Raw genomic sequence first — 25,125 nt, forward strand, 5'->3', positions numbered from 1 at the left:
GTGTCTGAAGAATAGCTTCTTCATATTTCATTCTCAAATTCATTCACCAAATCACACTGCGTCATCGCGGTAGGCGTGTTTAGCACCACGCTTAACACCTATAAGTACTGCGCGTTACCTTGGGGAAGTGACAAAGAAAAAATAAACGGTAATCATTTTTAGACTAAACAGCCGACGAATAATTCGACGATGGCGTTGCATAGAGTACTGGATAACTATGTCGGGGAGGATTACTCTTATTTAATCAACCTTCAGCAGTTTCAGAATTTATTCCCTCTGGATCCAATGGTAAGTTTGATCGTACACTCATAAAGACACTGAACACTATTGGTAATTGTCAAAGACTAGCATCACAGTTGGTGTATCTCAACATATGCATAGAATAATAAACCTGTTAAAAATTGAACTCAATTGGTCGTCGAAGTTGCGAGATAATAGTGGAAGAAAAAACACCCTTGTCACACGAAGTTGTGTGCTTTCATTCAGATGCTTGATTTCGAGACCTCAAAATCAAATTCGTGGAAAATTACTTCTTTCTCGCTAACGACGTTACTTCAGAGGGAGCCGTTCTCGAAATGTTTTATACTATCAACAGCTCTTCATTACTTGTTACAAAGTAAGTTTTTATGCCAAAAATTATTTTGAGTAGTTACCAACAGTGTCCACTGCCTTTAAAGTTTTAGATTTGTATTTATATTTTGCAGCATTAGTTTGAGTCAAACGTGTTCAATTATTACATCTTTGGCTAAAATGTGTTGAACTGTTTGAAAGTTTAATAAACTTGTTCAGTTTGAACAGTTACATGTCACTAACAATCCTTTGTCCCGGTGAAGGTTATGAATGCATAGAGAACAACACTCCTAAGTTACCCGGGAAACGAATACAATAAACAAAGTGATACTTATCCTTCAGTTCCAGTGAAAGTTCAATATTTATCAAATTCAGCTAAACCGATTGTAGATTTTTATACCAGAGGACTGTATCACGTGCTAAGTTAATGTGTTGCAAAACGAAAGGCAAAACTTATAAATTAAATTGAAGCGATATTTATAACAATTGTTTATTTTTGGCTTATTGAAGAAAGTATGTGAAGCAATGTGAGGCACTGATCCGTTTTTGTCTTACTTATTGTAAAAAGCATGTTTAACATTTTGGTGTCTCACAATGATCTATTTTTTACTTATTAGTCCTACCATTGAAGCATGTTTTGCAGTATATGTACAGCAATTTCAAACTTTATTTTTAGTTTTTTGTTTGTCTTTTCTTTTTTTGTAATTAAAGAAAGCCTTTGCATGCAAGCTTTTTAACAGCGTGGACGACTGCGGGACCGGGATAGTGGAGATTGATGCCTTGAGAAAAAGACTACGACAAATCGACTCAATGTCGGATAAGGAGAGATTGCGATTCATTATTGAGCTTGGTAATGGTATGTATTTATTTATTTATTTATTTTAAAGTCTCATCCTCTCATGATTTCAACAAATCGTTGACAAACATCAGACCGATTTTTGTGAAGCAAAAATGCATCTTCGGAGAATGGAACCGCCTATTCCCAAAGTTCTGTTATCGCTTGATTTGGTGAGGGAAAAGTCCTCTTAATAATGATCATGTTTTCCAACGCCGCCCCCCCCCCTCCATCCCTGATCTCTTAAAAAGCCAAATTCAAGTTGTTTTCCAGAATTATTAAATCAAAACGACTATAAACTGTTTTGTATCTGATTTGCCGACTTTTAGAAAATGGCTGCATTTCTGACGTGGATTTGAAAGAGTCATTGCGAGTGTGGTCGTCATGCAGTAATGAATCTAAAACAGTTATCCAACATAAGACTCAATTCTCAAGAGATTTGAAGAAAACTACCAGAATTGAAGAGATTCTGCGAAAAGTTGATGAGATAAGGGGCTCTTCTAAATCCAGGTATTACCGCTGCACAGATAAGACATTTTTAATTTGGACAATGTCCCCATGAAATGTTGACCTCTGAACCCTTTTGACCTTTACTTCTGGTTGACCTTTACACATTGTTGACCTTTATACCTTTTTTACCTTTACACCTTGTTGACCTCTACACCTTGTTGACCTCATCACCTTGTTGACCTGTACACCCTTTTGACCTCTACACATTGTTGGCCTCTACACCTTGTTGACCTCAATGTATTACTCTTTCCATTATTCTGTCAGCCGGAAGCTTAACTACACCTCTGACGTTTCTGATGACATCTCTGTGTCTTGTCAACCTTGTACCAACAGCCGAAGAACTCCAGTGAGATACATGAAATACAATCAACGAAAGATAACCTTCATGTTGATTTACGCATTACTCAACGCTTCACTTGTTGTTAACACCGTTTTCATTTACATCCATGACTCCGTATTTGAAATCATCGGTTAGTATAATTTCTTTCACTCAATTTATTGATAACGAGATCAGAGCTAGGAGAGGTTTGCGGGAACACCATGTGAATATTTATTTTGGGTATATAGTATTGGTTCTGGAAAGAGCCGTTGGTTAACTTTTTAGAACCAACGTACTCAAAAGAGATCACACTCGGTGTTACACCATGCAAAGTTTTAAATCCCACTTACAATACATAGATCACATTAAAACAACGTTGTTTTAATCCTTCTGAGAAAAACCTTGCATGGAAGTGTTATTGTTTTCCCTTTTATTTCATGAACTTTTGGAAGCGAGGGCATGTGGAGCTGCTTTACATATTAATACGTCATTCGTGATTGTTCTGATGTTACGTCATAGCCTGACGTATGTACGGAGTACCAGATTGGCCAAGTACCTACCGATTGATCAACATTTGCATCTTCATAAAGTCATAGGGATCATTATCTTCATACTATCAGTAGTGCATGGTGCCAGCCACACAGTGGATGTAGGTAAGTTCAAACCATGGCAGGAGATTCTGTCCCCCATTATGGCAAACTGTGTACAAACTTCTTCTGATATAGCGCCCTATTTTGAAACATCATCCTTTAACCCACGTTAGTTTCCCATATGGGGGGGGGGACACAGATTTTCCTGAAACACCGTCTTTAAGTTTACTAACTTGTAAAGTTTCATAATTATGTCAATGACATTATCCACCGTTTGATATCTTTATGTAAGAATAAGCGAGGTTTAAACCAGAATCAATCATACTTTGACCTGGTTAAAACCCCACAATTGGCAGTCATTTGCTGTATTTTTCCTAATGTTACAGCTGGACAATAATTTGCATTCTATTTATTCACCACTCGTGCCCTCCGTAGCCTTTTTTCCGAAAACATTTTGATTTGCTATCAACTGAGGGCGCTGTAACACTTCACTGTACAACGAGTCGATATTGCAGTCGTCTGAATCCGGTCAATGAACTCCTTGCTTTTTATAAGTTGTATTAATTTTGTTCGGTTACAAATCAGGAGTTTGATTGCATCGAGGGAGTATTTGTTTTGTTTATTTCTCAATTTAGATGATGTTGTGTAAAACAACTAAAGCAAGGTTTGTCACGTTTCATGTGCCCTTTTAATTACTTTTCTGTGTTTATGTCTTCGTGTTCAAAGTAGATCTAATATACTGAAATTACTAATTAATGATAACAAAAATAAATCAGTGCAATTAGTTGCCAAATATATGCAATTTAGAAGAAGAAAAAACATGAAAACTAGGGTATCAAACTAATCAAATCGTAATAACTGATTTCTTTCTTTCTTCAGCTATAATTTTGAATAATTCCACATCGATGGCGATGACGGAGTACCTATTAACTACAAGATCTGGTGTGGGTTATTTCTACGGCTCAGCTTATCCCAGTGGTTGGATTACCATGGTAATACTTCTGATCATAACAATTGTCTCCATCTTCCCTTGTATACGTCAGAAAAATTACCAGGTAAAGTATTGCTTTATCCTTTAAAATAATTGTAAAAACCTTTTAAAGTTGTTTGTGTGTTTTCACAATAATTAGTTTACACGTATTTTAAGAATAATCGAATGTGATAAATTGCCCCCTTTTAATATTTTATAAATCGAGATATCTTGCTGGTGCATTTGAAGTATAAGCTAATCGTGATCTATTTGTATTGAACTATTTCGTTTTTAAAACAAACATTTGTTTTAAGAGTCTAAAAAATCAACATTATTTCTGTATCTTTATACTATGTATTTTTATTTTGTCAATTTTTTTAAGGTTTTGTGGAAATAAATTTAAAAATAAATGAAAATTTATAGGCCCACGCCACTACCCAATATTCCACATCAGTTGAACATATCTTAGTCCATATCTTGAAAGTCTAGCAAAATCATCTTATTTAATCTGATTGATTAAACCAGGTTTTCTACACCAGCCACCGCCTCTATCCGATCTTCCTTCTCGGTTTCCTCCTTCATGTCCCAGACTTCTGGAAATGGCTTCTTATTCCTGGACTAATCTTATCCATCGAGAAACTCTGGTGTTCATCAGATGTATCTCGGTCACTGAGATTTTATAAATCTTACATCACAGCCACTTCTCGTCTGCCGAATGGGGTGAGTACCCAAGAAAATGCATTATTCATTCTCTGAGAAATGTAATTAAATCGGAATATTTCTGAGCGAATTTACAAAACTTTCCAAATGAAATAATTTGTACTTTCTCTGTAAACTCGAGGGTTCATCGAATCGAACAGTTTATAGAGATAGAATTATTGTATGATTTGGAAGAAATAGTACAACGAAGGAGAGTTTTTTTAATTTCTAAGAAAAAGAAAGATTGCTTGAACTGTTCTGCCGTTTTTTCGCTAATTATGAATTCGTTGTATTTCCTCTGATCTGTCAGAGTAGCTGCCATGTCTTATATTCGTTTGTCCTTTTGTTTTCATTTCTGTCTGTTTTTTTTTTTTGTTTTTTTTTCGTTTCGTTGTCTATCTGGCTGTATTTTACAAACGTCTGCTTACCAACACAGCCCCATACTTTTCTGACAGTTATCCTGCTTACTGCATACTTAAAGACACGGGACACTTTTGGTAATTGTCAAAGCACAAGCTTCTCACTTGGTGTATCTCAACATATGCACAAAATAACAAACTTTTGAAAATTTGAGCTCAATTGGTCTTTGAAGTTGCGAGATAATAATGAAAGAAAAAACACCCTTGTTACACGAAGTTGTGTGCTTTCAGATGCTTGACTTCGAGACCTCAAATTCTAAATCCGAGGTCTCGAAATCAAATCCGTGGAAAATTACTTCTTTCTCGAAAACTACGTTACTTCAAAAGAACTGTTTCTCACAATGTTTAACACTATCAACAGCTCTTCATTGCTTCAACCAAGTAAGGTTTTATGCTAGAAATTATTTTGAGTAATTACAAATAGTGTCCACTGCCCTTAATACTATATTTGCTTTACTCGATAACGTTACATTTTTCATAGAAGTACTGATATAAATGTGAATTGAATTGAGTTGGAACTGAATTGATTTGCAACTTTTCTGTGCTTTCCTTTCTATATAAGGTGATAAGATTAACCGTGGATCGACCTGAGCGATTCCATTACCACCCAGGGGATTATGTGTATCTACAAATCCCATCATTGTCCAGATTTGAGTGGCATCCATTCTCTACTTCAAGCTCACCCGAAAATAAAGGTTATTTATTCATATTTGTTAGTAGTTTGTTTGTTTGTTTGTTTGTTTGTTTGTTTGTTTATTTGTTTGTTTGTTTGTTTGTTTGCTTGCTTGCTTGCTTGCTTGCTTGCTTGCTTGCTTGCTTGGTTGCTTGCTTGCTTGCTTGCTCGCTCGCTCGCTCGCTCGCTCGCTCGTTCGTTCGTTTGTTTGTTTGTTTGTTTGTTTGTTTGTTTGTTTGTTTGTTTGTTTGTTTGTTTGTTTGTTTGTTTGTTTGTTTGTTTGTTTGTTTGTTTGTTTGTTTGTTTGTTTGTTTGTTTGTTTGTTTGTTTGTTTGTTTGTTTGTTTGTTTGTTTGTTTGTTTGTTTGTTTGTTTGTTTGTTTGTTTGTTTGTTTGTTTGTTTGTTTGTTTGTTTGTTTGTTTGTTTGTTTGTTTGTTTGTTTGTTTGTTTGTTTGTTTGTTTGTTTGTTTGTTTGTTTGTTTGTTTGTTTGTTTGTTTGTTTGTTTGTTTGTTTGTTTGTTTGTTTGTTTGTTTGTTTGTTTGTTTGTTTGTTTGTTTGTTTGTTTGTTTGTTTGTTTGTTTGTTTGTTTGTTTGTTTGTTTGTTTGTTTGTTTGTTTGTTTGTTTGTTTGTTTGTTTGTTTGTTTGTTTGTTTGTTTGTTTGTTTGTTTGTTTGTTTGTTTGTTTGTTTGTTTGTTTGTTTGTTTGTTTGTTTGTTTGTTTGTTTGTTTGTTTGTTTGTTTGTTTGTTTGTTTGTTTGTTTGTTTGTTTGTTTGTTTGTTTGTTTGTTTGTTTGTTTGTTTGTTTGTTTTGTTTTGTTTTGTTTTGTTTTGTTTTATTTTGTTTGTTTGTTTGTTTGTTTGTTTGTTTGTTTGTTTGTTTGTTTGTTTGTTTGGAGTCTACGTACTGTTATTGCAGTACCCCCCCCCTCCTGCGCTACAAACAGTATGAGTAATATAAGTAAATAATAAGCACTGAGATGCAATGCCATTCCATAATGATAAGCAATTATTTAAACATTTCAGATTGCTTTTACTTTTAACCAGGAGCTCTCCACCCTTACCGTTTCAAATTAAAATGAAAACACTTAATTTTAATGTCTCCATAATTTATGTTGTATCCTTGTTTTTCTTTGGGTTTTGTTGACCCGCTTATAGATACGTTAACGTTTCACATACGCAACTCCGGCGATTGGACAAAACGAATAGAAAATCTGTGTGCACGGTCGAGTTGTCTCAAAGACCGAACAGATCTAATACAGCGGGTATGTCCTTCAAGCGTAGAGCAGGAGATACCACCAAAGACACCCGGTGACTTTGCGAGTGATAATCCGGGCTTCATTGAAGAAAATGGAGGAACTGACGTTGAAAACAACGAGCAAACTTGCAGTTGTGAAAATGAAGATTCGTGTCATTGTGTAAGGAAACACTTGTAATTTTATAACGTTACTCTAAAACTCCCCAACTTGAATAAAGTTGTCTCAAATAATTTTTGTTTTGAAAATAATATAATTTATCATTTTCGACGGCTGTTTGACACGAAACAGAGTTATTTTAATACTTGGCCATGTAAACCTATAGATTGTTAACCAGTGTCCAATATCCTAAAGATGTTAATATTGCTTAGCCACTCTCTTTGTTAAGCAAAACATGAATGCGGCACCAGTTGCAGCCATGTAAACTGTATTGATTTTTGCCTGAAAACCAGTTTCTATTAAGCAAGTTTTTTTGCTTATCAATGTTTACAGGCTTTATGATATTGGGCCCTTAAAATAATGTGTGTATCTTCTAATATTTTCTGTGCAATAGGAGAATGTGTACATTGATGGTCCATACGGCACGTCAACCCGACGGCTCTTTGATACAGAGCATGTCGTACTTATTGGAGCTGGTATAGGTGTGACTCCATACGTATCTGTATTACAAAGCGTATTGAATTGCTACAAAGGACAACATATAGTTGCAAACAGTCGTCAGGGTAATGATAATGGGACTGTACACAGAGAATGCAAGTATTCCAATATCAAAAAGGTGATTTATTTTTCTTCAAATGTGTATTTTGTATAATAAGTTGCTACTTCCAATAGACCTTATGCACATGACGTCATTTCAGTAGGGCGCCCTCACCTAGAAGGTCAAAAGGAGGTTGTTCATTGGCCAATACTGTGCGCCGCGCGTACAAATCCGTGCGTCTCGATTGTTTCGTCACCGTTTTTTCTCTAAGATGGCGGCTGGATGACGTCAATGCATAAGGTCTATTAATATCAGCCTTTCTTCATATCAATCTACATAGTGTTCTTTTTAATGTCCAATGCCCAATTTCATAGAGCTGCTTAAGCAACTTTATGAAATTGGGCATTGGACAATAAAAAGAAAACTATGCCATATTTATGGCCTAACAAACTCCTGCTTAGCAAAAATGGACAGGATACCACATCATTGACACAACATGGTTATTTGGCTGGTGACTATATTCTTTTATTATAAAAGCATAATTTTTTGTGCTTAGCATCCTTTTGTGCTTTACAGCTCTTACAAATTGAGACCAGGTTGTAAAGATTTCCCAACAACTAAAGTTTTTGTTTTCCTTCAAATAATTGATGATAGAGTACTAGAACTAGATTGGTGACTTACTGCTTGCTCATTATGAATAAACTTGGCCCAATTTCATAAAGCCTGTAAGCACGAAAACCTGCTAAGCACAGGAAAATTTCGCTTAGCAAAACAGGCTATTAGCCAATATTCCATAAAATTGACACTGTTGCGACTGGTGCCCCACTCATTTTGTGCTTAGCAGAAAAACATTGCTAAGCACAGGGAATTTTCGCTTAGCAAAACAGGCTACCAGCCGTTATTCCATAAAGTTGACACTGTTGCGACTGGTGCCCCACTCATTTTGTGCTTAGCAGAGAAAACAATTTATGCTAAGCATTTTTTTCTGCTAAACAGCGTGTTAATTGGGCCCAGATCATTTGCTTTGTTGTCTAATGGCTGATTTAATTTGCTTTCTTAATGTGTCGTACATTATAGATCGATTTTGTATGGATTACTCGAGATATTGGAAATCTGCAGTGGTTTGGGAATCTACTATCGGAGCTTATTGATTATCAATCAATGTATAAGAAATGTTCATGTGGTCCGCTTATTGATGTACACATCTACGTGACCTCTGAACCCTATGACCAGCCAGTTACATCAAATGTGACGTATGGAAGGCCAGATTGGGCAAAGGTAAAGTGTTTGGCAACTCACAGCAACTTATTTTAATACTAAAACTGTGGTGGTGGACATAGAACAAAAGTAATAACTTTGTATTTAACGTTTGCAAAAACTGGTGCTTTGGTTGTATTTACATTGTGTGTTTCTATCTTAACTTTTTATTTGTGTTGCCAAACAAATTGATAGTGTTTTAATATCAGAAATTGAAGTAGTTTGCACATTTTTGTCTTCTTGAATTTTCAGTTGTTTAATGCGATCAAGAAAGAAGGTTTCCGGAAGATAAAGGTATTCTACTGTGGCCCAGAACCTCTCGCCAAGAAGCTGAAGGTTCATTGCATGAATTACAAATTTATTTTCAGAAAAGAACTGTTCTGAGTAATTCAAAGCTCGTATCGCTCAACTAAGGCCATGTCCGAATTGGCGGCTACAGCTACAGCTACGGCTATGACTAGATTACCGCCATCATGCGTTGGGGTATAGGACGTCCTTAGCAACACCCATAGCAACAGTCGTAGCCATAGCCGTAGCCGCCAATTCGGATTCATCAGGGGTGGGTTTCACAAAGAGTTAGGACTAGTAAGTCTTATCTCGAGTTAGGACCAGTTACTCGTCCTAACGTAGGACTATCCATGCAATTTGTATATCTCCTGGGACTAGTCCTAAGTTAGGACTAGTCCTAACTCTTTGTGAAATCAACCCCATATCAACTTTATTAAAGGTATGGTCTGAGGTAGACTGGTTCCCTGTCCTTATTCGCAAGGAAAATGACAGGTGCTGGCTTTATTATGTATTCACATGGACGTCAGATTTAACTACGAATCTTCAAAACCATAAAGGACATAATTATGAAATGATGCGAGGTCAAAGGTGATTATGGACGTCGGGCTGTGTATTTTTTTTCCAGGACAGATGAGGCCACTAAGCATAAGTGGGCGTGTTTACCTGCTGTCGGGTCTGTTTCCCGCCCAGGACAGACGAGGCTACATACCATGCGCCCATAGTGGCCTCATCTGTTCTGGGAAAAAAATGCGCAGATCTCTGGCGTAATTCACGAGGCTCGAATTGTGACGTCAGATGTTCAGGCTATGGGTCTGAGGTAACCGAAGGTCAAAGAGAATCACAAAATGTAAACAAGTGACAGGATTTACATTTGTACAAGTTATTGTTTTTATTTAATGATGTTTACCAAACTGGTATTATTTTTTTTATCAACATTCCCTACGGGATAGTCAAGGCGCAAATTTAAGATATCGCATTGCTTGTTATTACAGTTTACAATAAGAAAGTTGACATTGTTTTTTAAAATTTGAACTACTCGATATTAGTCTAAGAATAAAATATATAAGAATTAAAAAATTGCTTGATTGGGAGTGAGGACTCCAAAATACATCACTTTATCACATCCATGTCCATTCATTCATTAAGAGAGGTTTGTGGTGACACCATGTGAGTGTTATCTTTTGAGAAATGATGGTTCTGAAAATAACCGATTGGTTTGAGAATCAACACGACTCAAAAGAGATTTACACATGGTGCTACCGCAAACCTCTTTTAGTTATACTTCCACCATGCAAAGTTTCTAATCCTATTCATCCATTCAATCACTTGCTAATAATCATTAGATAAATAGTAAGACTAAATACGTACTCCTTAAAGACACTGGACACTATTGGTAATTGTCAAAGCACAGTCTTCTCACTTGGTGTATCTCAACATATGCACAAAATGACAAACCTGTGAAAATTTGAGCTCAATCGGTTGCCAAAGTTGCGAGATAATAATGAATGAAAAAATACCCTTGTCACACGAAGTTGTGTGCTTTCAGATGCTTGATTTCAAGACATCAAATTCTAAATCTGAGGTCTCGAAATCAAATTCGTGGAAAATTACTTCTTTCTCGAAACTATGTCACTTCAGAGGGAGCTGTTTCTCACAATGTTTTATACTATCAACCTCTCCCCATTACTCATAATCAAGATTAGGTTTTTATGATAATAATTATTTTGAGTAATTACCAATAGTGTCCACTGCCTTTAACTCATTCCTCATGATCATCACCATTCCAGTATAGTCACATACTATATTTAGTTTGATTTGTATACCAATGTGATTTTTAACTTCCAAAAGTCTATATTATATCCCCACTTTTTAAAATTTGTATGATCTGTTTTTGTCAATTCTCCATTAGTACTGAAATATTATTTTGCTATAGTTTGTACCTGTTTTTGTATGCAAGTTAATTAAGTTTATTACGACCCGGTGAAAAATTTTTACTGTATAATGACTTCCCAACTAAAATGAATTTTAACAAACTGGATCTCGCAAGTAACACCATTACTTCAGTTAACAAGACCGAAACACTTATCATTTCTCACTTTCATCAACTCCCATTAACACAATCATCCATTCTTACATGAACCATCCCAAGTAAATCAACCAAACCATTTTTATAGAGCTGCTTAAACAAAAATGAGCTGCTAAACAGAAATGAGCAGGAAACAAAATGTACAAGTGACATGGTAGTTTGGCTGGTAACCCTATTATGGTAAACTTAATTCTGTTTTGCTTAGCTACTTGTTGTGCTTAAGCATGCTCTATGAAATTAGGCCCAGAACATTATCATTCCTCAACTACTAGATTACTGTGACCGAAATCATCTAAATCAACAGCATTCACCAATAATTGTCACTGTAAGGACTTTTATAATTATTGCCATAATTGTTATGGTCGATATTTCAATTCCATGGCCGACCGAAACTTCACTAATCTCAACAATCCAGCAACTACAAACCCTCAAGCATCGTCACCATCAGGATTGTCATCTGCATACTTTAGACATCACCATGTTATGATCATCTTTAATACCAATCAAACCAGCATGACGACAGTGGACAAAATCACCATCACAATCACCACTATTGTCATGTTTCTCACCGTCGCAACCATCTCTGTCAAAACCATCATCATTACCGCCACTTCACCCACTTCCTTAAAGGCAAGGACACTTTCGGTAATGACTCAAAATAGTTTATAGCATTAAACCTTACTTGGTTACAAGCAATGGGGAGCTGTTGATAGTATGAGACTTCGTGAGAATCGGCTCCCTCTAAAGTAACTTAGTTGTCGAGAAAGAGGTAATTTCTCACTAAAATATCAAAAGACTTCATGCCTGAAGCCCTTTTTAGGCTTGAAAGCACACAAATTAATGGTAGACTTTGAGGCGCTAGGTGGCAGCAGACTGACCAGATAAATTTACATTGTTTACGTAGTTCTGAGCATGCGCACATTACCGAGAACAATGGATTTTACCTGGTAATTATGTTGCCACCAGGCTTCCTGAAAGTCTCCCATTGTTTGTGTGCAGCAATGGTGTTTTGTTTTATTCATTGTTCTCTTGCAACTTCCAATGACCAATCGAGTCAAAATTTTCACAGATTTCTTATTTTATGCATATGTTGGATTATACCATGTTAGAATACTGGTTCCTTGACAATTTCCAAAATTTCCAAAGGTGTCCGGTGCCTTTAACTCATCTTAATCACAAAGACCTCATGACGATAAATGCTCTCAATCTTACCTCATCGTCATTATCCTCTTTCTCATAGAATCTCCTCATTTACGGGCAGGTTTTTTTATCATTACGACAATCATACAGTCATTCACTCGCATACACCAGATGGATTCTTATCCAATGTCAGATCATTAACAAAATGAACATTTAATGAATAAATTAAGAAACACCACAAATTGACTCTGACATTGTCGCCACCTGAATATTAATTTTGTTTTTACCCATACACCGATGTGTGTTAGCACTGTATACCCAGTACTAACCCGAGTCCTGTGAGAAGAAAATCACAGGCATATTACCCGAGTGGATTTCGAACCAACGACCTTTGCAATTCTAGAGCAGTGTCTCATATCTAGTTCGTAATAAGACATGCTCTAGAATTTCAATGATCGTAGTTTCAAATCCCAATCGAGTAATATGCCTGTGTGTGTGTGGGGGGGGGGGGGGGGGGTTCACAGGACTCGGAAAAGCACTGAGTATACATTGCGAACACACCGGTGTAATCATGAAACCAAATTTATATCCCCGACGCAAATTCAACATCGTTTATACTTCTAACACCATCATCTATTTCGATCATTCAAATAATTACGATATGTCATCACAATATTTTGATCAATGTGACTTGCCGCTCACAAATCAATATTCTATAGTAATTTGAAAACACGTCATTCGTCGTCGTTGATATTTTGACCTTTACCCTCTGTACACACCACTGGTTAACTTTAGGCCTAACTAAGTATCAATCATTTTCTTTATATCGTTAATTGGTCGCTTACGAAAATGATTTATTGCGATACTCGCCCACCTCATTTTGTTGAATTCCTTATTAACGGTAACTGTTTTTACTGTTTGTTGTGTACAATGTTTTGTATGAGAATTCGTTTCTAAAGCATGGACCCAATTTCATAGAGCTGCTTAAGCACAACATTTTGCTTAAGCAAAAAATTCATTGCTTAGTAAAATCAGATTACCGGCCAAGACTCCACTCAATTGTTATGCTAAGTAAACATCAGCTAAATACCAGTCACAAGCAATGTATATGGCATGAAATTTGGGCCAGTAACATGTGTAAAATAAGCAAGCTATTTTCGTGTAAGCAGCTCTATCAAATCGGCCCCTGGTTCGTACTTCCGGCGGATGGGATACGAATTCTGACGTCACAGGGCTGACCTCGCAGCGAACGTTTCGCATGAGTTGGCACATTTCAACTGATGCAAATTATTCGATGACAATTTTTAAAGTCAAAATTCATATCGCATTCGCATTCGCAGGAAGTATGAACTGGGGTTCACTCAACAGTTTTTCAAGTTTGAAAAACTGAAAAAGGTAAAAATATTAACAATACTCATATAAATCAAATACATCAATAAAATTTACCCATTAATACATTAGATTGATCACGTTTGACACATAAATATGTTATAATTTGAAATAATTTGATAAATAATGATAAAGCTATATCGATCTTATGCCAACAAAATGTACAAATTAGTTTTTTTGTTTATTTACAAAACAATACATCAGCAAAGTTAAATGCAATAGAAATGTTCCTTTCTAGGAGGGCCCTAACTATAAAAAAAAACTTAAATATTAGACAGAAACTAAAATTACATACAATGAATGAAATCGACTCGACGACGGAGGGATGTGAAAGGATTAAAACTCCAAGGAAACAGACATTAAAAAATAAATAACACTCACATAAATAAATGGAAAAAAAAAGCAAAAAACGAAGCCGTAACAAAAAAAAAGGACTACACAATAGCAATTATTGGGCTTTGGTTATTGGTGTTAAATGAAACTAGTTAGCTTCGAGGCAAAAGAAAACACAAAATACACGAATAAATAATAAATTAACAACATCTAAATAAAGTATGCATAAAATATAATGCATAAACTAACAAGTAAAAATCACTAAATACATGAATAATTTATAGTGGAAAACAAACTAATAACAACAATATTAGCGAGAGAAAAAAAAACGTAAAACAAAAAATAAAGCCATCCAACATCAGCAACGCAGCCCATGCCGGAGTGTCACATGGTATTCCTGTACTGGAATATTTTATGCGTAAACATTTTGTTACATAACTGAAAATAATAGTTCCTTTTCAGTCACTCGGTTAAATGAACAGCTAGCTATGTGTGACGAGGATTGTGTGATCTTCATTGTGTATTCTGCCATGTCCGTATGCAAGCGGAGGTATTATAGGATTCTTCCTCCGCCATTCTTCATTCCAGACGTTATGTAACAGAACCACGTTCTTCACGGAAAACGTCGCAAAAAAAAAGATTAAATAATAGGCGATGCATTTACATTTTATAACAATCTATACACAGAATTTGGTTTAGAACGCAGACTTTGAAAATGGTAAAAATATTTCGACAATATTAATTGATTTTCAAGTGAAAAATATTTACAAATTTAATTAATTTTCATGCATATTGTCCTCCACTTTTTGGATATTTATCAATAGAACTGGAAACCATTTTAAAAACAGCAAGCCAGCCCTTAGAAGCAACGTTAGTATTACCAACTAGATAAAAATGAATGAAATCGGCTCAATGTATTTCATCTTGAATATCAAGACATATTATTCGTAATTCTTGGATTAAAGATGTCCTTAATCCTCTGTCAGCTGTTTAATGGAACTATGGCGTATAGTACTATTTGGATTGTTGCAGTCGGGACTTCTTTGCACCAGAGGCGGTGTTTTGAACGGCATGGCTGTTGGCTGTATTGGGAGCGACCAGGAGTCTTACATTAAGTAAAAGGTAAAACCTATTAATTTATACTATGAGTTCTTGTCGTGTAATTCGTGTCTCGTTTCTCGTTGGTGTTTTGCGTTACGGTTGGCCTATTCATCAAGAACATAATGTGACTTTCAAAGGGCCCTGGAAAATGACTGTTGGTACCATTTAATCAACGGTAATTAGTATGAGTGGTCTTAAAACCTGGGCCAATTTCGTAAAGCTGTTTAGCAGAAAATTCTGCTTTGAAAATTTCTTTGCTAAGCATGAAATGAGTACCAGTCACAGCAATGGGTACCAGTCACAGCAATGGTAAATAAATGGCATTTTAGCTGGTTACCTTATTTTGCTAAGCACGAGTTTTCTGTGCTTAGCAAGTCACCTCTTGTCTGAGATGACTGTTATAAATGTAAATGCCATTCAATGGGCAGCAGTATGATTTTTTGTTGGTGCTAATGTATTGTAGTGAGTGGGGGTGCTCTTTAAATAAAAAAAAGAGTGAAAAACACCACTCTTTACATTTCGAGCTGTCCCTTATATGGCTCTTCAAAAAGAGTGGTGGTTATTTCACTCTTTTAGAGGGGTTTCACTCCAGGACAGAGTGAACAACCACTCAAATAGATGCAAACTTCTATCTAAAAGAGTGGAAGACCACTCGAAAAAGAGTTGTCCTTCATATGGCTCTTGAAAGAGTGTTTTTTCACTCTTTTACATTAAGAGAGTGGGGTGGGCATTTGCACAGGAGATTGAAGTAATTTTTGGCCATAAGTTGAACATTCTTATTGAATGTTTCTATTGCGTCTATGTGCTTGCAAATAGCACACATTGAAGTTGTCATGGCTTTTTGAACTCATATTTTCTGTATCCCCTATGTATTTATTACTAACCAGTAGTCTAGAACTCTGGAGAAGTCCTTTCTGGCCACAAGTTGAACCTTCCATTGGTTTGTTCTATTGCGCCGATATGCATGCAAGTTAAAGCCAGTGGACACTATTAGTAACTGCCAAAGACCAGTCTTCTCAATTGCTGTATCTCAACATATGCATAAAATAAGAAACCTGTGAAAATTTGAGCTCGATTGGTCGTCGGAGTTGCGAGTTAACTATGAAAGAAAAAAACAACACCCTTGTCACACGAAGTTGTGTGCTTTCACATGCTTGATTTCGAGACCTCAAATTCTAAACTTGAGGTCTCGAAATCAAATTCGTGGAAAATTACTTCTTTCTCAAAATCTACTCCACTTCAGAGGGAGCCGTTTCTCACAATGTTTTATATTACCAACCTCTCCCAATTATTCGTTACCGAGTAAGGTTTTATGCAAATAATTATTTTGAGTATTGACCAATAGTGTACACTGCCTTTAAAGCATGATGTTGTCACGACTGTGTTGTAGTAGGTTCTTTGTGCTCAGGGTTTTTGTTTTTGTTTACCAGTCGTCTTTAGTCTAATCCTCTAACCATGGGTTCAAATCCCAATGAGGACAATTTGATTTTTCTCTCATCCCATGTTTGGATATTTCACTTCGATTGTGATAAGCCACTAAACCAAGTGTTTGTTACTTTGCCAGTTGCGCCTCCATGCAACACCGAGAGGGAAAAATGTGTTTCTTGGGGAAAACCTGATGGAGTATATACCGCTTTTCCTAGAAGCTCAGTTGGTATATAGAGCATCTCGCCCGGAGTGTCAGGGGTCTTGGGTTCAAACCATTTCATTTTTCTCTCACATCATGTTTGGATATTTCACTTCTATGGTGATTTAGGCACCATACCAAATTATTGTGTTTGTTACTTTCCCCTGTTGCGCACCCATGCAACACCGAGAGAGGAAAACTGCCCGCAGTGTCAGTTTTGATTTGCCTTTCATCCCTTGATTAGTTATTTCACTATAGTGATTAAGCACCATACCATATCAAATATTGTGTCTGCAACTCTTATCTCTGCAACCTCTAAATATGAAAATGTATCAATGTTCATCGTTTAGAAGTTCTCCTTGTGGAAATGAAACTTGTATTTCTCGCACATAGCCTTGATGGTTTTCCCAAGAATCGGTGATCCGCAGAAAAACACTTGCACTTTGCCTTTCTTCTGTGCAGCGATTTCAGCAAATAACTGTATAGAGCAAAACAAAATTTAAGTGTAGTGAAATTAATATAAATTAATCGATTAGAAAACATTTTATTTAGCGCCAAAATCAACAGAAATTGTTATAAGGCGCTAATACAAGGCGGCGATGTGACGGTTATATCGTGATTTGTTCTGCATCGTCAGAGAAACTCGAAACATAATTAAAGTACACGGGGAGAAATGACGCGTAAACAAATTCACGAAACATGGGGTAAAACCAAACTTAATATTCGTTATCCCCCCGGTGCAAATGTAACATGAAATCGTGGCGGTACCCATTGATAAAACATAGGATTCGAACTTCCTCTAGCTACCGGGCGATCTCGGTAGTCTAGTTGGTAAAACACTGCTCTAGAATTGCAAAGGACGTGGGTTCGAATCCCACCCGAGTCAATATGTCTGTGGTTTTTGTTTTACACAGAACTCGGGGAAGTACTGAGTATAGTGCTGACACACATCGGTGTATATGGAACTTAAATTTATTTGTTATCCCTGATCCAAATTTAACATATATTAAAGACAGTGGACACTATTGGTAATTGTCAAAGACACAGTTGGTGTAACAAACCTGTGAAAATGTGGCTCAATCGGTCATCGACTTTGCGAGATAATAATGAAAGAAAAAAACACACTTGTCACATAAAGTGTGCGTTTAGATGCTTGATTTCGAGACCTCAAGTTCTAAACTTGAGGTCTCGAAATCAAATTCGTGGAAAATTACTTCTTTCTCGAAAACTACGTCACTTCAGAGGGAGCCGTTTCTCACAATGTTTTATACCATCAACCTCTCCCCATTACTCGTTATCAAGTGAAGTTTTATGCTAATAATTATTTTGAGTAATTACCAATAGTGTCGCACGGCCTTTAAGCCGAAATCTTAATTAAGAAATCATTCCTCTTAGCTTACCTTGTCCCAGTCTGGTCTACCCGGCTGCGTCCTTGTCTTCAGCCCTGTAATCATATCCTTATTGCCTTTACTGTGCATAATATCTAGCGCCATCTGTAGGCCAACACCTTTCATGTCGGTCTTGCCCAGAGCGGCCGTCATGAACATGTGCATGTCGAGGAATCTCTCTGACATGTCAGCTTGTTGAACTTCGAGTTGGGTCAACAGACGAACAAACCACTCAAATGACTTCTGATTACGATTAATCCAAATGAAATCAACCTGAAAAAAGGGAAGTAATCTTAGCATTAAAGTATTGATTTGACTTGATTTGATTCAATCTGTGTACGTCGATTTGGGGCAAAGATTTTCACTGGGTTCGTATTTTCGTCAGATGAGAGGAGAACTCTAAAACAAGGAGTGGATAATTAATTTTAAAAATGGTAGAGTTCTGTCAATGTCGTCAAGATCAAACACCACAGTAACCAGGGTAACATTTTCGGCACATTTTGTATGTAATTTACTATTTTTTGTATGAGATTAATCTGGTGTTACAGAGTTAAAAAAAAATGTCAGCGTCTTAACGGGAAATAGTTCATCATATCATGAACCCCGATTTCTAACGGGGTCGGGTGGGGCGCGGATATCGATTGGGAGTCACGCAGCCCCCCCCCCCCCCCCCCGTTGCCACCCAACCTGCACCCCTTTATGTTAGGAATTCAACTTAATTGACTTTACTATTTTTAGGGGGGTGTATTTATTTTTGTGTGTTAATTGTGTACACTTGACATAACATGACCTCACAATCCATACATCGAAAAAGGCCAGTAATATAAGATTTGAAACTTGGTTGGAGTCAGGTGCGGCTTTGCGGATGTCATTTTCACTACCATATAGAAACCGAGAACAAAACAGAAAAGGAAAAAAAAAAAAAGTATCCATAGGGGAATTCAAAGACTGAGTGCTCAAAAAAGAATATTGTTTATACAAAGTCTACGGGGCAACAGAATGAACAAAAGATGTCTCCACAGGGATGCAAACAAAATAGAACTCGCGTAGCACCGTGTGTATCTCTTCTCTTTTTTTAGAAGGTCATACTGCGGATGCTTGTTAATTTATAATAATAATTTAGTGAATTTGTATTCCGCTCTCTCCAGGACCAGCCTGTTCGATAGAACATAAATAAAAATAAATAGAAACAGTTAAAGCAAAAAAAATGTTAGTCTTTAAAAAACAGTAGATATTCACCTTTTTAATTCTCATAACATGTTCTGGTACGCTGCCAATCCATTGATGTTCACAGCTGGGACATGTGTTTTGGTTGGTCCTACATCGTAGCATGATGGATTGTAGGATGGAAGCGAAGGGTGTTACGCCGATACCTGCTCCGATTAGGACGGCATGCTCGGCGCGAAATATCGCCCTTGTTGCTGTCCCGTACGGACCATTGATAAATACCTGGATGTCGATTAAGAAGATTGGTTATCTTATATTTATATTGATAACTTTTGATAGGTTAGAGACATTGGGCTGTTGTTGTTCTTGAATTAGAGTATACACAAGTTTCTTTTTTTTTCCTTTTTTTTTTTTTCTTCGCAGTGTTTTTTTTTTCTTTCTCTCTCTTTTTTCTCCTTTTTTTCTTTTTTTTCTTCTCAATTAAAGGGTTTTAACGTATAACGATATGGAGTTCTCGAAAACATTCTGAGGTGAAATAATCAAAATACAACTTTCAAAAAAGTTACGAAGACAAAAGCATTGCTTCTGAATCTTGAATTTGTGATACTTTCCAATTTGACGTATAGACTGGAATAAAATATATATTTGGTTTGCGGTAACACCATGTGTGTATCTATTCGCCAGGTACGGAAAGTAGTAACATATACCCGGTCGGAAAGTAGAAACTAAATAAACTTACATTTTCTCGGGTCAGGTCTTATCCAATAGTTTGATTGTTAACTTATTGTATGAGTAAATTTACTGGAGGTGGACAGACACAGCTTTTAGACATCACAAGAAAAATCAACTAATGCGGTCCTTATTTTGATTCTTAGTTGATTATATGAGTCAATTTACTGGGAGGAGAAACATCTCCTTTAAGATACAGATCTTAGAGCTCACAGAAGAAAAAAAAATGGAGGTTAAATTTTTGCGGTCCTTATTTTGATTCTTAGATGAATTTATGAGTCAATTTACTGTGAGGAGAAACATCTCCTTTAAGATACAGATCTTAGAGCTCACAGGAAAAAACTAGAAGTTCAACTGATGCGGTCCTTATTTTGATTCTTAGATGAATTTATGAGTCAATTTACTGGGAGGCGAAACATCTCCTTTAAGATACAGATCTTAGAGCTCACAGAAAAAAAAACCTAGAAGTTCAATTTTTACGGTCCTTATTTTGATTCTTAGTTGAATTTATGAGTCAATTTACTGGTAGGCGAAACATCTCCTTTAAGATACAGATCTTAGAGCTCACAGGAAAACAAACTAGAGGTTAAATTTTTGCGGTCCTTATTTTGATTCTTTGATTGACTGGAGATGAGACATCTCCTTTAAGACACAGAAACGTGACTAACCTCAACTCTGTCGTCCTGTGGTTTTTTCTTCTTTAGTTTCTTGTGCTTGACACTGGAATGATTCTTACCAGTATCAAAAACCTCCACATAAGTAGCCACTTTGCCATTCTTATCGCTCTGTATCACAATGAGAATATGACACAATCGTAAGATTTCATGTCTTAATCACAAACTATACAAGGGAATGGTAATTAAGGATCCTTCGATGTTATATTTGGTGGTGAAGGGAAGTCTTGTGAGAGCACTTGTAAAGGAAGCTTTTGATGAAACAAATCACGCATTTTAAAAGACCTTCGAGAAGCAGTAAGGTCATCACTCTAGACGGGTCATCACATCCAGGGATACAATCTTAGGTAAGAAGTAAGAGAATAATCTTTCTTCTATACTTCAATACTGCAGCTACAATGTGTTGTTTTTTGAGTTATCAGTAAATATGATCTGATGATGTAAATTTACTGGGTTGTTTTATTAAAAGATACGGGAGTTAAACACGAACATGCTTTCTCTTTGTATAATGGTTACATGGTTGCTAAAGTAACAAACTGGACAAAATACAGCTGCTAACCAACCAAAATGAGCCTGTGGTTTAAATGTAAAAAATAGTTAATGACCTGACGTTTCGACCCTCACAGAGTCTTTCTCGAAGGCTAATTGACAACACAACAAGAGTTAAGACTAGTCTTATATCACGTTAAGCCGAGTTTACTGGTCCTAACTTAGGACTAGACTTAATTTTTTAATTACTCCCACAGGGGTGGATTTCACAAAGGTAGTCCTAACTTAGGACTAGTCCCAGGCAATGCTAAGAGATAGGACCAGTCCTAAGTTAGAATGAGCTACTGGTCCTAACTTAGGACCAGTCCTATCTCTTAGCATTGCCTAGGACTAGTCCTAAGTTAGGACTAACTTTGTGAAATCCACCCCTAGCTTATAGGACTAGTCCTAAGTTAGGACTATCTTTTGTGAGCTCGACCAAAGGTAACTAGGTATAACGTAAGCAGTACAATGGAAATACATTATCAAGAATATGTAGTTTTCAATTCGAATATTCAACCTATCACCTCTTAATTAAAGAAAAACTTCTGACGGCGCATAAATTAGAAGAATACGAAGACAAAACACTTACCCAACTCATACTCTTTGTCACCGGGTGCCGGTCCATCTTATCCCCCGCCATTCGATACCGAAAGGAATCCGTGGTTGGGCTTGGCGGTAATTCCACCACACCCATGGCCTCGATATCACCGGTCTTCTCTGTCGATGTACTGCCGTTAGATCGCTTCGATTTACTGCGGACAGAAAGCTGGCGGTTACGGCGATGACGCTCGTCGTAAAAACTGTAAAGTTTGTTTGTCCAGTTGCCTGCTGACCTTATGTGCATTGAAATCGTGTCTAGAAAAAAAAAGAATGAACAGAATGAATAATTTGTAAGCTCTGTGTAATAGAAAGCAATAACATTTATCAATTACTAGACGCGTGTGCGGCACCTACATGTAGCCCGAGCCCTAAGTGTAGCCCATTCAGTTCAGGGCTACATTTAGGTATAGGTTTGGGGCTACATTTAGGTCAGGCTACATTTAGGTGCCGCACAGACGCGTGATGAAACATATTCAGATGCTATGCGTTTAGTTTATCTATATTGCTTGGTGGCTAGAATTTTAACACGAATTGAAAAAACATAAACTTATGGACCTTGATTTATCTATATGAACTCTTAACTGCATTTGCGCTCGATGAGCAATACATAAATTAAATAAAACTAAACTTGGTTTTAAATATTTTAGGCGAGGCTTGCGGCAGCACCGTATGGTAACCTCTCAATGAGTAGTGTTGATTCTGAAAAGAACCAGTGTTTGACAAGTCAACTTTTCGATCAGTATAACATGCTCTGAAGCAGCATTCTCCTGAAGACACCCAGAGCATACTGATCGAAACGTTGAGTCGTCAACCACCGGTTCTTTTCACAACCAACACAACTCAATGAGAGATTTACACATGGGACTAGCAAAGCTCACACCATGCCAAGATGCAAATCCTTATTATTTTGTATTATTTAATTAATCAATTAGTTGTAATCTGTTGTCCAAAGCCTGCTGTGATAATATTTCAATCGGTAACTAATGACAGAGCCATATTTCTTTAAAGGGAAGAAAAGCGATGGGTATGCAGTTTAACCGAGTTCATCTTTTGAATCTGCTCAATTTTAAAGCCATTATACACTTTCGGAACAGAAAAAAAAATAAGTTCACAGATTTACAAATAACTTACAGGGTTTACAGAAGGTAATGGTAAAAGACTTCTCTTGAAATATTATTCCATGAAATGCTTTACTTTTTGAGAAAACATTGAAACAATTATCAATTCTCGATATCGAGAATTACGGATTTATTTTAAACACATGTCATGACACGGCGAAACGTGCGGAAACAAGGGTAGGTTTTCCCGTTATTTTCTCCCGACTCCGATGACCGATTGAGCCTAAATTTGCACAGGTTTGCTTTTTATATATAAGTTGTGATACACGAAGTGTGGGCCTTTGGACAATACTGTTTACCGAAAGTGTCCAATGGCTTTAAGCAAGAGTTTCTGTACTAACCTGGTTGTTCTGGTGCACTGCTGATAGTAAACGGATGCCATTCATGCTTAGCAACCTCAGGAATGTTAATGAAAAGATAATCGCCCGGCTCATAATCAAAATGAGGCGGCCTCGTTATCTGAAGATGGGTCACCTATAAGGATTAATGGAATACATAAATTGCAATAAGAGATCATTTTTATTGACTATTTAGATGTTTTGGGGCTTTGTGAACTGCCTTAAAAATGAAATTGGTTAAACTGGTTTGGAGATGCGTACAGTGGGTGCGTTCGTTTAGCTCTCCTGGATCGACCCCGGTGTGTGGCGTGTTTTTTTTCCAGGACAGAAGTGTGCAGATAATTACCCACGTTCGTCCTGAAAAAAACCGCCACACACCGGGGTTGACCCAGGGAAGCTAAACGAACGCACCATATGTTTTGTTGTTTGGGGGTTTAACGAAGGAAATTGACTAGAGTGGGACTCGAACCAACGATCTCTGGATTAACAAGCCGACGCTCTATACCAGGCTGAGCTATCTAGTCCATAATGTTGGCGGTCTCCCTAACTATTATCAGAAGCAATACAACAGTTCATAGTCTTTCTAACGATCATAAGAAATAAGAGATGTTAAATTTGCATCGGGGATAAAGAATAATAATTAAAATTTTGTTTTTAACCCATACACCGATGTGTGTTAGCACTGTATACTCAGTACTTCCCCGAGTCCTGTGAAAAAAATATCACAGGCCTATTACTCGATTGGGATTTGAAACTACGACCATTGTAATTCTAGAGCAGTGCGATTTTTTTTTTTCACAGGACTCGGGAAAGTACTGAGTATACAGTGCTAACACACATAGGTGTATGGGTAAAAACCAAAATTAAATTAATAGATCATAAGAAACATATACAAGTGTAGTGGGTGTAATATAACATAGCGAAGACCTATTTACAACCATACCCGTATGATATCAACAACTAAACAATAGACCAACAAACATGGAGGGTTTTTCTTTGTAACATTGCAAAGTAAAGTTCAAAATTGAGTTTTGAGTCTAGCCCCACCTTTCATACATAAGACATTTCGTAATTGCTCATGTTTTTTATTTTATTTATACATATCGAAAGGTATGCGGTATTATGAACCTCTATTGAAACGAATACATTATTTCCTGTTATACAATAATTCTGCATTACGAAACGCATTCATTTCAAGTCGACTGCACTCATCCCTTACTACAATGCGCACTCGAGCAGAACTCTACTTTGCAGATGTAATTTCGTTTGTTACAACAAATTGATTTCAGTGATCATTGACGTATGAAGTTTTGTAATCCAATTCTAAAGAGAGACCCACTACTGAAGGTTTCATACCCCCTCTAACCACCAACATGACATAAATATGGTATTATCATCCACAAAGACTCTCTGGTGGAAATTGAGTTATAAATCAACCTGCTACCTAATTGCCCTTGACGGGCCGATTTAACCAATTTTAGAAAATGAGATCTCGGGTTGCCCTGTCGTCGCCATTGAGCGTATAATTTCATACCAGCGAGAGTTTTGGATTGAGTTAGTGAGTAATAGCTGCCGTAAAAAATGACCTATTTATCTCACAGAGTCACAAGGTTACGCGTGGAGCTGGTGACGAGGGCCGGTTATCTTTTAGAGGAAGAAATTACATCGATTAAGTCAGTTAATCAAAGTAAACCATTTCCCGCTTCGTTTTCCGGAGCTGAAGATGTGCAACAATATTTATTGAATCATTTGATGAACTAGTAAGACCATTTAAGACATTTTAAACTGTGTTTCGTAAATGTTCTACGTAGTTGCTAATTTTG

At 36.7% G+C, this 25,125-nt stretch overlaps 2 protein-coding genes across 2 annotated transcripts in view; one reads left to right on the forward strand and one right to left on the reverse strand.

The window, feature by feature from the left end:
- The first annotated feature begins 189 nt into the window (after nt 1-189).
- Nucleotides 190-9,177, forward strand: LOC139937234 (NADPH oxidase 5-like). Its single transcript, XM_071932320.1, has 11 exons — nt 190-288; nt 1,282-1,426; nt 1,735-1,915; nt 2,754-2,887; nt 3,704-3,816; nt 4,320-4,514; nt 5,475-5,607; nt 6,742-7,001; nt 7,393-7,614; nt 8,614-8,814; nt 9,046-9,177. The coding sequence occupies exons 1-11, from the start codon at nt 190-192 to the stop codon at nt 9,175-9,177; spliced, it is 1,815 nt and encodes a 604-aa protein (XP_071788421.1).
- A 7,303-nt stretch (nt 9,178-16,480) lies between these two features.
- Nucleotides 16,481-25,125, reverse strand: part of LOC139937427 (NADPH oxidase 5-like) — a 53,724-nt gene continuing 45,079 nt past the window's right edge. The window contains exons 9-14 of the mRNA XM_071932568.1: nt 23,306-23,438; nt 21,836-22,101; nt 20,710-20,826; nt 19,385-19,594; nt 18,158-18,418; nt 16,481-17,235 (exon numbers count right to left, since the gene is read on the reverse strand). Coding sequence (XP_071788669.1) covers nt 17,104-17,235; nt 18,158-18,418; nt 19,385-19,594; nt 20,710-20,826; nt 21,836-22,101; nt 23,306-23,438 — 1,119 coding nt within the window. The 3' untranslated portion in view covers nt 16,481-17,103. The remainder of the gene's footprint in view (nt 17,236-18,157; nt 18,419-19,384; nt 19,595-20,709; nt 20,827-21,835; nt 22,102-23,305; nt 23,439-25,125) is intronic.

Source organism: Asterias amurensis, chromosome 5 (assembly GCF_032118995.1).
Source record: "Asterias amurensis chromosome 5, ASM3211899v1".
In the NCBI taxonomy this organism is placed as follows: domain Eukaryota; kingdom Metazoa; phylum Echinodermata; class Asteroidea; order Forcipulatida; family Asteriidae; genus Asterias; species Asterias amurensis.